At 35.6% G+C, this 12,050-nt stretch overlaps 1 protein-coding gene across 3 annotated transcripts in view; it reads right to left on the bottom strand.

Annotated features, from left to right (window-relative positions):
• LOC135682176 (protein white) overlaps nucleotides 1-12,050 on the bottom strand; it is a 36,084-nt gene that overhangs the window by 3,940 nt on the left and 20,094 nt on the right. For all 3 annotated transcript variants that reach the window (XM_065196942.2, XM_065196944.2, XM_065196941.2), the window contains 14 exons: nucleotides 11,122-11,193; nucleotides 10,749-10,847; nucleotides 10,070-10,236; nucleotides 9,255-9,326; nucleotides 8,480-8,582; nucleotides 7,501-7,566; nucleotides 6,745-6,776; nucleotides 5,918-6,023; nucleotides 5,217-5,348; nucleotides 3,974-4,066; nucleotides 3,499-3,556; nucleotides 3,141-3,218; nucleotides 2,334-2,439; nucleotides 1,530-1,630 (listed from right to left, as the gene is read on the bottom strand). In XM_065196942.2, coding sequence (XP_065053014.2) covers nucleotides 1,530-1,630; nucleotides 2,334-2,439; nucleotides 3,141-3,218; nucleotides 3,499-3,556; nucleotides 3,974-4,066; nucleotides 5,217-5,348; nucleotides 5,918-6,023; nucleotides 6,745-6,776; nucleotides 7,501-7,566; nucleotides 8,480-8,582; nucleotides 9,255-9,326; nucleotides 10,070-10,236; nucleotides 10,749-10,847; nucleotides 11,122-11,193 — 1,285 coding nt within the window. The remainder of the gene's footprint in view (nucleotides 1-1,529; nucleotides 1,631-2,333; nucleotides 2,440-3,140; nucleotides 3,219-3,498; nucleotides 3,557-3,973; nucleotides 4,067-5,216; nucleotides 5,349-5,917; nucleotides 6,024-6,744; nucleotides 6,777-7,500; nucleotides 7,567-8,479; nucleotides 8,583-9,254; nucleotides 9,327-10,069; nucleotides 10,237-10,748; nucleotides 10,848-11,121; nucleotides 11,194-12,050) is intronic.

Genomic DNA, 12,050 nt, shown 5'->3' with positions numbered 1-12,050 from the left:
ATGAGAAAACTAAGGGGAGGTCACGCACCACAGAGTGTCGAGTAAGGTAGGGGGTCTAAAAAAGTGGGGCGTTTAGAAGCTTTTCCCTTGAAATCATTGTAACCATGTCCTTTTGGATGCTACCAAACCTTCTTTAAAATTGATTTCAAAACATAAGCGGTGTTATTTAATTATTCAGTGCCAATGGGCTAATTTTATTTGACAAAAGTAAACGAAACAAAATGAAATGAAACAAAACAAAATGAAACAAAGTGGTATTTAATGAAACAAACAAAATGGATGCAATAGCTCCAAATCTATTTGCAGAATCGAAATGAAACCATGAAATTCTTGTCAGGGACATTAATTTTAATTTGTCAGAATGTTCACTAATGAGAACTTGCCCATCTGCGATGATTTTTAAAGAACTTTGAAAAAGGGAGATTTAACGAAACAAATGAAACGAGCTCAATGACACAAAAACTGCTTGCAGGATCGAAACGAAAACATGAAATTCTTGTCGGGGGCATTCGTTTCATGGTTTCCTTTCAATAGAGTTGTCAAGTGATGACGTCACAAAAATCTATTTTTAGAATTTTTGAATTTTTTCCCCATTACCTGAAAGAGCATCAAGAAATACCTCTAAATCTGCAAAATCAGTTAAAGGTATTACGAATTGGCTGAGATATGACCAGGCTCTGGCCCCATCAAACCTTAATGAACCTTAACTTTATGAACTGAGCCAAAATAACAGTAATCCGTTAGCAAACTTCAAATCTTCTATTGCCCATAGCTCACCCAATTTTTGACAAATTTAACTGATTTTGCATATATGGGAGTATTTTATAGTGTTCTTTCATGGTATGTGGTCAAAATTCGGAAATTCTAAAAACATTTTCTCTGTGACGTCACACTTGAGAACTCTATGTTGCAAATAGTATTTTGAGCTATTAAATCAGTTTCGCTTGTTTTGTTTATTTTGTTTCGTTTCGTCGAATATAATTAGCCTTGCCAATGTGTGCATGCTGCTGAGATTTTCTTTATAAGGGACAGCAGGTCAGTATGACTGGAACAGTAAAATTTGATATTGACGGGCCAGGGATCAGACATCGTACCGAAAAGAGAACTTAAGTCTGACTGGAGAAAAATCTAAAGAAGGACCCAGGTCAGTCAATTTATTGATATGGGGACTACCTGGTTGGGAAATTGTTACCAAGGGGAATGCTTCTTACACTGGCAGTGGCAGAAATTCAGGTTGCATTTGGGGGGGGGGGGGGGGGGGCTCAGGCCCAAGACTTTCAGACAAGATAAAATCTTGGATAAAAAAATTTGGGCGCTCGTCGGGAAATTTACAAACCTTGAACATACTGAAAGCCCAAGTTTTTCAAAAATAACTTCGATTGGGCCCTCATGTCCCAACAAAAAAGCCTGAGCCCCCCATAACCCCATAATTTCTGTCACTGTACACTGGGGTGTTAGACAGTGCAGCAGACGAGGAATTTTTACATCAAAGTACCGTCAGGTTCTGTAAAGTTAAAAGTAAAACTTACAAATACTGCCAAAACCATCCCATTGATTCACAAGCAGTGCTTCAAAACTGTATTTAAACCAAGAGAGATACTTGAGCCAAATAAAATAGGGTGGTACTGACCTACAAGACAAAACATATAGGTCGTATTGGTATAAAAGAAAGAATGGTTGGAAAAATTCGATAAACATGGAAGAATACCTAACCCTTTGTTATGAAAATTCTTGTTAAAAAAGCAACATTTCAGATAACAGTGAAATGATAACAAAAAGAGTTTGTTTTTGGCACTTGAGGCTCTTCTGTTTTCAACTCCAAGTTTTCTAGGCTCTACAATTACTTTGCTGATAAAATTTTGAAAAATTTTAATCAGAGTAGTCTCAGGATTTGTTTGCATTGAAGTCCCATAACGAAAAACTTGAAGATGGCCTTTCATAGAACAGTCTTGCCTAAAAGGGTTATGCTCGAAACATCGTTATTCATTTAAAAAAAAAATTTTCCTGGTACAATTTACTTACATTGATCGTTATTATTGCCTAAAAGGTATATGTATATGCAGAGGTGGACAATTCGGTATCCTGCGCAACTGCAAAGACCGGTTTTTATCCACAGGACATGGCTTATCGTTACACGGGGTAACCGCTGGGTGGTCAAATTTGTACTGGAATTGCTCACCCTTGTCGCCAGAGTGCCATTGGGAGACCAGTGACTGTATGCGGGAGACCACAGAAAGAACTGCTTGTCTTCCACCAGGAGACTTTACAGGAATTGTCCACCCCTGATATAAACAAGGGCTTATCTGATATGAAACAGGGAAGTTGTCACTTACTCATCCTTCAGAAAGAATCCACCAAACAAAAGGAACGGCATCATCATAGGAGCACCGAGTGCACTAGCCACTTGAACGGATGGCGATATCGTGGAGATAAGATACCCTAAAAGCATATAAAGTACATACATGTTTGTAGTGATCTAGATATCTGACTTAAGTGTTACTATACCTGCGTTGGCACAGAAATATGAAATAAGGTGCCTTAAACAGCTCAATATTTTATGAAGGCGGGCGAGGGGTTGATTTTTTAATTTCTGATTGGTTGGGCAATTCAAAAACCTAACTTAAGACTGACACTCAACGCTTACTCCATCATTAACATATAAATATGTACGTTGCCTGTGGTACTTCATCCAAAAATAATGATAATATAGTTAGCAAATAAAATTGAGTACCAGAATGAAAATAAAATAGTTTGATTGTTAAAAACACGATGTCTTACTTGGCATACTCGTTATCAAGTTGCTAGAAAAGAAACAAGCCGAGCAAAGAGAAGGCGAGATTCGACAAATAGTAAAGAATGCGAGATGCGACGCAACCAAATACAGAATTTCGCTTTTCTTTGTTTAGCTTGTTTCTTTGTTCAGTGGCTCAAAGCGTCGTGTTTTTAACAATCAAACTATTTTATTTTCATTCTGGTACTCGATCTATTTGCTAACTATATTATCGCTATTTTTCAATCATAAACACGTGGCAAAGCCTATTGATAACTCTGCAAGGTTGATTGACAGGTCAAAGTGCTTTGAAGTTATCGGCATTACAGTGACAAAAAAAGCAACAAATGGTTCATAATTGGGAACTCACCATATGAAAGAGAACACTGATTGATGAGCAATATGATACAGCAAAAAATTATATAGTTCTCAAATGTACTTCTTAGGCCTAAAAAGAGAAAAGTTGCTTTTAAGAAGTGATATTAGAATGCATAAGAAGTTGTATAACACAACATATATTTTATAATTTTTTCTATTGAAAACAAATGACCTGGGTACAGCATGAAAATTGTTTTGGGAAGCCTTAATTAACAAATTATCAACGTTGTAAAAAACTGTTCATGGGAGCATTTCCTTATCCTGTTAAATTGAGTAGATTCAAGGAAATTTTCAAAAAAAATTCATCTTAAAATGATAGCAAAGTTTCTTTTGAATATATGATAACTTACCAATCATCCAATAGACAATTGTCGAGAAGAGGAACGGCCCAAGCATGTACCAAGGGAGCTGGAATATGAAGACCGATGTAACACTAAATTGCAGGTTTAAAAAAGACTCTTTATTGACCTATATCGTGAACTAGGAAAAAAGTGAAAGGAACAAAAAAACTTTGATTTTAAGCTTAAACAAGATCATAAAGCTTTATAAGCTTCAAATTAATGGCAGCCTTGAGCAGCCACCCAAGAAGCACAGATTCTGGCTGCGATGGCCTCTAAGCAATGAAATCGATAACCAAATTTGCGGTTTTATAGTTCTAGAAATTTTCTTATGTTCATTGAATATTTTTCAAAGTTAGTTAAGGCATTTTTATTCCAAACAGGCACTGAAAGAAAGTGAAACAAATCTATATTTTAATAATTGGTGTAAACTTATTGATATAATTTTGCATAACAGAATTTAAAAGTTTAGAATGACTTTTCTCACCTCAGCCAGCATTTTGCTTAGAAAATATGAGTCACATCGATACATTCCTAGTTTATGTTCTTTCAAAAACACAGGCAGCTCAGCGGGAAATACCTTAAATGTGAAAGATAAACTGATCACTGTTTAATAAAGAACAGAACTATATCGAAAAACATAACATTTGTTTGAGATTTAATCTGCTATTCCGATACGAAATCAAACCGGGATATTGCGAAAAAAATAATATGAAACTGGGCTAGTGATTCCGATAAAAAATCACTCCGGAATATTGCGAAAACCAAAATATTTGTTTGAGGCTGGATCTGTTATTCCGATACAAAATCAACCCGGGATATTGTGAAAAACATAATATTCCTATGAGATTAGGCCGGTGCCTCGAAGTCAACTAGGGACTGTATGAAAAACATAATATTCCTATGAGATTGGACCGGTGCCTCGAAATCAACTAGGGACTGTATGGAAAACATAATATTCGTACAGATTGGGCCGTTGATTCCAATACGGAATCCACACGGGACATAGTGAAAAACATAATACTCGATTGAGATAGGGCCAGTGATTCGGATACAAAATCGTGAAAAATTTAATGATCGTATGAGATTAGATTTGTGATACTGAAGCAAAATGAATCTGGTATGGTGTGAGCAGGACCCACCTTGTCATCATATCATAATTACAAAATTAAAACAAAACACTAATTAGCAAATACATGTGATTTTGAATTAGCGTTATGTCATATTACACCCATCTTCACAAACCAATGAGATTTTGTTGCTGTTGGATAATGCCAAATCGAAATCGTCAAAAAATTTTCGTATTTGGATTTCATCTCTTCCCGAATTTTAATGAAGTGGCCCCTGGATGAAAAACATACTTTAACACACAGATAGCAACACAATCTCGCTATCCGTCCTACGAACCCCATTATTTATCTCTCAGTTTCATGGTTGTTCTCGTCATTTTATGCATAGCTATTGAAAACGAATTCGTAACAGCACATAGATTCGAAAATATCATCAAAAATTTTAATCTGGTGGATTTTGTGTACCAGAAATGCAAAGGAATACAAGCTAATGAGCGAGCGGAGCGTCGTAGTGTAACTGCTACCCTAAAAACCACTCTGGAGTAAAAGTTACTCCGCTCGCTCCGCTCTGCTCTGCTTCGATAGCAATCCGGTATAGTGTAACACTAGCCTTAGCAAAGGTTTCGACTGGAGAGTGGCTAATTACTCAAGGCAACTTACAAACAATGCTGATGTCATTGAGTTGAATGAAGATGATGTAATACAAAAGAACATGGCTCCGGCAATATTCTGTATGCTGTCTTGATCATAAGTTTGTTGCAAGTAGATCAATCCCGCCAGCAATGCTATTGCCTTTGAAAAGAACAGAAAAATAATCACATAGAATATAAAATGCGAATCCTCTGTGTTGGAAGCTGCGATGAAAAATTCAGATGCACAGTTTTGTACAGAATGGCAATAATTTGACATTTTGCTAGAAGTAGATTTGATCATCAGTCAACCAAATAATGTGATTATAGTTGCATGCAAGTTTCTATTTGACCATTCATCATCACAGCTCATTGGGTATGATGTGAAATCAGTGGCGGAGATTGAGTACAACAATTTTGCGACAAGATAGAATCTTGGATGGACTTGCTACGTGAAATGTTAGTAATTCTCAGTATCAGCCTTTAAGGTGAGGTCATTCAGTTCAGATGAAATATCTTTGCTAAAATTGTGTAAATATTAAGGAAATAATTGCATATAGCGATGAGTGCATTTAGGTATAACGAAAGAAGTATGCGTTCATGCATGCAAATCGCCACGATTATTTCATGCTTGATAAAGATAAAAAGTTCAAATTAAAGTACCAGAACCAAGGAGTGAAAAATTTAGAAGTTTTAGGTGTAAATAATGCAAACTGATAAAGTGATGCATACAATAACTTGTGCTGTCTTGATCGTGCTCACAAAAGGCTCTCGTTTGTTGCTCATTGTTGAACGCCAAAGAACAGCGGACATTTGGCGGAAAAATCCAACTTTGTACCTATAAACAATAATGTTATGAAAATGTACAGTGCTTCTGTTATTTCTATAAAAATGGTTCTGTGAAGGCACAAGGAATAACACTGAAAATCTTCAAAAATAAAGTAATTAACATTACTGTTACAAAATAAAATATTTTTGAAACGAGCCTAAGTTGAGGCTGCTGTAGTGAGAGAAAAATTACCAAGGGGGACAGAATATGAAGGTTAAGTGGGCTGATTCTCCTTAAAGACTTTTTTGGCAATCATTCCCGTTATGTGCTCCTATAATTCTTATTTCTACATTTTTATCACAATTTTATCCGATACAAGCTCACAAAATGCACAGGGTATATTGAAAATATACAATATGTATATAATTGATTTAATTGGTGGGGATCTGGCTCTAGCATCTATCACTCTACTGAACAGATTATTCTCAGCTAAAAAAGGGTCATTGGCAAACAAAATAGAAGAGATAAGCAAAAAATGAAGGAATATCTTAAGGCAAGCGGTAGGAATATCTAGATGGGCAAGCGGTAGGCGAAAAATTCATGAGGATGAATTAAATTGACACAAGCAAATATATCGATATCGTTAAAAGTATTGGTTGATGATAAATTGAAAGCTAACTGATAACGCGATTAAAAAATTCTATATCATAATGTTCGGTTTTTATAAAATAATATAGCTTCCGCTAGAAAAACACCAAATAAAACTTAAAAACCAAGAATTCGACATTACCCTTGCTCCTCGAGTTTGGCTTCATCCGACCCCTAAAATTCAAAAACAAAATTCACTAAAAGACTTTTAAAGTAACGTTGCATGTTGTTTCTATGCAACTCTAAATCTCACAAGAATAGCGGTTTAAAAAAGATGGTTAGAATACAGTTTAACGCCACCAAGTTACTTACTACAAAATTTGGTCTAGCAGCTTGACAGAAAATAAAAAACATAATACCTTTGTGTATTCTAATGAGAAAGTTACCCCCTTCATGTAGATTTTAAGTCAATGCTTACAATTTTCGATAGACTAGCTGGACGGGGGATGTGTACAATATTCCCCAGTAGTTGTTCATTTATTCAATGACTTTATATATTAAGCCACGGAAGTAAATGCAGTCAAATCTGTGTAATCTGATCTCTTTAGGGGATTGTAAAAAAATTGTTCGTTTTACAGAGATTCGAATGATAAAGGTTTATTTTAAAGGGACCTGAGATGAGAATTTTGTAGTAACTTTTAAAATAAGAATAAGTAACGTTTTTATTTGAGTCAAGAGATTATTTAAAGACGCACGAGTAGAATATAAACAGCGCATGCGCAATGTATTTTTGAAAAATATTTTTTGATTTGGCCTTTTTATAACATTTTGGCCTGGGTTGCCTACCCGTTTGGCCTTTCATATCTGGCAACCCTGTTCGTATGAGACAGAATTGACTGTACTAATATAGATTTATGCATAAAAAATTCCAGGAACTAAAAACTGAAAGGTGCCTTGCCTTGTGGTAATGATGTTGTCCAGAGTGATGTATAGCAGCATATTCTTCAAATGAATCAGCGATTTCCTACAAAAAGATTAACAAGAAGTATCATAATAAATGAAGCTACTCAAAGTCATTGATGTTTCTATAAAAATAATTTGAACAGCTTTTTGGCGGTACAGAACTTGAAAATGGCCTTGAAAAAAGCAAACATTTTACAATATATTGGCTCTATGTTGTAAAATTGTGAAAAATTGTAAATATGTTGTAAAATGTTTGCTTTTTTCAAAGCCATTATAAAAAGAATAGTGTAAAAGATTGGAGTCAGTCTTTAAACTCTGTCTATGAAAAGCCACTGTTTTTAAGCTAGTGAAGCTGACTGTCAGGATCTTTAGAGAGACGAACTGAAATTTTCTAATTAATTATCTAAGAAAAAGTACTGAATATAAAATGCAAGAGCTAGCCCTTCGATTGATTCAAGAAATTGAAAAAATCTGATGCAAGCGACTTAAATTTGAAACGTTTGTAAATACAACGGAACACGAGAGGCAAATAATTGCTGCTACTATTCTCCTTATGGCACTGATTTGAAACCTTGATGATGTTATTACGTATGCATTTTTCAATATCCAAAATTAAGTTTATCTCTAAATTTAGAAATTTGGATAGGCATTCGAAAAATGGGATTATTTATACTGTCTCCAGCATTGCACTCCATGCATTGGAAATTTAAATGCTAATCCAGGACTTGGAAAAGGAATGGGTAACTTAAAAAATTAACCACTCTTTGCAGACAAAAAGGGAGAGATTGCCAAGAAAAAATCGAAAAAATTCGAATAGTATTTATTCACCTATGGTACATGTACAGTTACTTGCAATCTGAAGAGCACTCATGTAGATCATATGATACAGTTGCATACTGAAGAGATCTTTTGCTTAATAGAATACAATGGTAAACAGTTATTTTCATTAATTCTGGTTGAATATGTAAACCTACCTTGGCTCTTTCCTTGCATTCAACTTCTCTACCGGGAACAATTGCAAGGGTGCTTATGAAAAAGTCAGCTGGATTGTAGTTCGCAGGACAGACATATCCAAGGCTAGAAAAGAAGTCAATCAGTTGAACAAAACTTGCGAGGGATTCTATGATGTTGAGATTATAATATACTTTTATTAAGAGTCTTTTATTGAAGCTTTTATTGTCAAAGCACAAACTTTGAGTTTGAGGTAGTATGTGTAGTAAATTGCTCTACACACATTCCAGAGGCGCCGGGGAGGAGGATTGCGGGGGACAACTGCCCCTCTCTCCCTTTGATAGAAAGATAAAGGGGCCAAAGTGCCCATTTCATAAAAGTACCTTTTAATGAAAACCTGGCCGTAGTGCCTTGTTCATGATGAAATTGTGGCAGCAGTTAGCCCATTTAAATAATGCCTATAGAACATCGCCATAGAATGTTAGTTACGAAAGAATTGGTAGAAGCTGGAAATTTTCTTTCAGATGCCCTCTTCCTGAAGCCTGCCCCCTCCCCTGGCCCTTTGGTCGTTCCGGCGTCCCTGAATCATTCACATATCAAATACTGGTGCTTCTGCACCAGTCATGTAAAAGTCTTTGTGTTGAAAAGCTCTGCTCCAGCAGTTAGAGAGTATGCCACCAAAGTCAATTATTTTTGCAGAAATGCTCTTTGAGAGAAAGGATGGGAGTGGCTTCCCAATCAGAAAAAAGAAGTATTATAATTATTAAAATCAAAAAACCTTAAAAAATTGATAGTTACTTAGAAAAGAATGGCAAAGCATCTTGTGTCTTTCCAATGTAGGCTACTCGTCCTTCTGACATATAAAGAACCCTGCAAAATAAATAAGCTCTTCATGCCAGGGCAAAATAAGATCTATCTGTTTATAAATAAATAAGAGATACAATTTGTGTTCATTGTTGTTTGTTTTCGGCACATTTTGTTGTTCCTTTCATTCAACAAATCTGATCATATTATCCAAGTGTCAACATGCCTGTGAGTGATACAGAATACATATAAAGTAATTTTCATAAAGATGAACTTGAGATAATGATCTTATCACAATTAACTTTAAAACTGCTTAAAACATTAATTGTGTTTTGTTTAGTTAGTATGCTACAAGTTGAGAAGTGAGTAACAATGCAAAGAGCCCCTGATCACACATACCAAGGGTGGGTCTATCAATGTTAAAACCAAACAAATTTTTACTCAATGACGAGCAGGACCCAGTTAACTAAACTCTTTTAGATTTAAACAATCTCCCATAAATTAATACCTACTTCTCTAATTAACTTGATATTCGCAAAATTATTTATTAAATTAAATTTACTTTAAAATTCTATTTCATTACAGCGAATTTATGTCATCATATTACTTTGTTCCTGAATATTCTTCGTATTATTACTCTTTGCATTATACACAGAATACACATTTTTTAAGTTGTACCAAATCTTTCACAGAAGTTTCCAAAGAAACTCTTAGTGAAAAGAAACAAAAAGTACTGGGAAATTATGTCGATGAAGAGAACAACTATTTCCTTTAGTCTTTTACGTTCAATATTATTTGTATCAACATACTTATTGAACATGTTGTAAACTTCGGACGACGGTTGATGGATTGTTGCAACAATCGTTCGCCCAGAATCGGACATTTTCTGAAGAGCACCAATAACGCTTTGTGCCATGAAGGCATCAAGTCCAGAAGTAGGCTCGTCGACAAAAAGCAAGGAAGGATTTGTCAAAATCTGCAAAAAGGGCCAAGATAAAATTGGGCAACAAGAACAATTGGGTTTCTTAAAGTTTGCCAAAGAAAGGGCAAAAGAAATTTGGAAACAAGAAAAATTTGGGTTCGTATAGTCCAAAAGAAAATCCGAACAACATTTGAGCAACAAGAAAAAGTTTTAAAATCTGTGAAAAGTGTATCAGTGGTGGGGCAACAAGAACAAATTGGATATTTATAACAAAAGAATTTGACGTATATGAGGTTGCTCTGTTAAAAGCATATGAGGTTGGGCAGTGGTGGTATTGGCAAATTTTTAAAAGAGAAAAAAAACTAATCAGAGGTTATAATTGCATTGAAAACAAATCCGGAATGTGTAAAAATTGCTACAACAAAACAAACGTTACTTCATCATTGGGCGTCCGGAAATCAGAAAAACATGCAAAAGTGCCCTCTTTGTTCTTTACCCCTTATGACCCGTCTCTCTCAGTGACCCTACTTGTTACAGTCCCATTTCAACACAAGAGCCAAACAAACCTCCGATGCGAAGGAGAGTCGCTTCATCTCTCCGCCTGAGATTCCTCGAATCCTGCCTGGAACACCAATGATTGTGTCCTTGCATTTTGTCAAGCCAAGCTGGAGGAGAAATTTATAAATGCAATAATGAATGCAAATATTTTGGACCAACAACACAAACAGCCCAGAACACCAACCAGTTCAAAAATTTGATGTTGTTCCCTGCAAATATATAAATCTGTTCATCTTGCACCGATCCAAACATCGCTATTTACGAAACCTCAATGCCTTCTTAAAATTGACAGACAGCATGACTACATCGCTTTTTTCTTTTGGCAAATAAATTTAATTTTTGCAAATTAATTTAACTGTATTGCATTATTCTTTGGCTCACCTCGTGTATCACCTTGTCGGCTTTTGCGTATTTCTCCTCTTTTGACAAAGTTGAATCAATCCTTAGCAAGGCCTGAAAGGGATATTCACCAATATTTTATATGAAGCATTGGAAGGCAGGAGAAATGTAGCCATTTACAATTAATTCTAAGTCCGTCTCAAAATTCATAGCTGTCAAATCTTCGATTGGCTGAGCTGAGAGCTCTGATCTCCCAACAAATAAACTGGATGTGGATGAACTAATCTGAAAGAAATTACATCTCTAGAGGCGTGCATTTTTGTAGCTAGTGTAGTAAAACTACGCTAACACGTCAAAATGGGCCTAATTCAAGCTGAGAAGCGTGTTTGTTGTGAGAGCCCTCTGCACTGATTAAATATCGTTGGGAGAAAACAGCCGTGATTTTACTTTCATGGGTTTTACTCCCTTGGGTTTTACTCCCATTTCTCTGCCACCAGGTAGCCCCAATTTTCTATGCCCCTTTACCAAAACTTAGGTACTACAAATTTCACAGGTACATTGTTTGTGTCGGTATCTCTAAATACAATTAGCTTGATTACATGACTTTTGCCTGCACCTTACAAGATTATACCAAAAATAAACGATTTTGCCTCGCACTTTGATTTCTGCATTCGAAAAATTCTTCTAACCAACTTATCTTAAAATCTAGGCAACGAGATTAAATTCGTTTATTCTCTTGGAATTATTCCTATTTATTCTTTAATTCTTTTATTCTCTTGTGTCAGCGCAAGTTGCATACTTCGCGGGGTGTGCCAGTTCTGAACCAATCAACGCAGACGTAGCTCGCTTTAAACCAATCAAAAAACAAGCAGTTTTGTCTTATTCAATCAAATTACACTACACAATCAAAGCAGACGGCTGAATCTATGTCAGCATTTCAACTGCAGTTTGTAAGATCGTGCAAGCAACTG

This window comes from Rhopilema esculentum, chromosome 16 (genome assembly GCF_057945365.1).
Source record: "Rhopilema esculentum isolate cy_ngs chromosome 16, ASM5794536v1, whole genome shotgun sequence".
Taxonomy (NCBI): Eukaryota; Metazoa; Cnidaria; class Scyphozoa; order Rhizostomeae; family Rhizostomatidae; genus Rhopilema; species Rhopilema esculentum.
The sequence above is the reverse complement of the archived record's forward strand: the minus strand, read 5'-3'. Positions and strand labels throughout refer to the sequence as shown.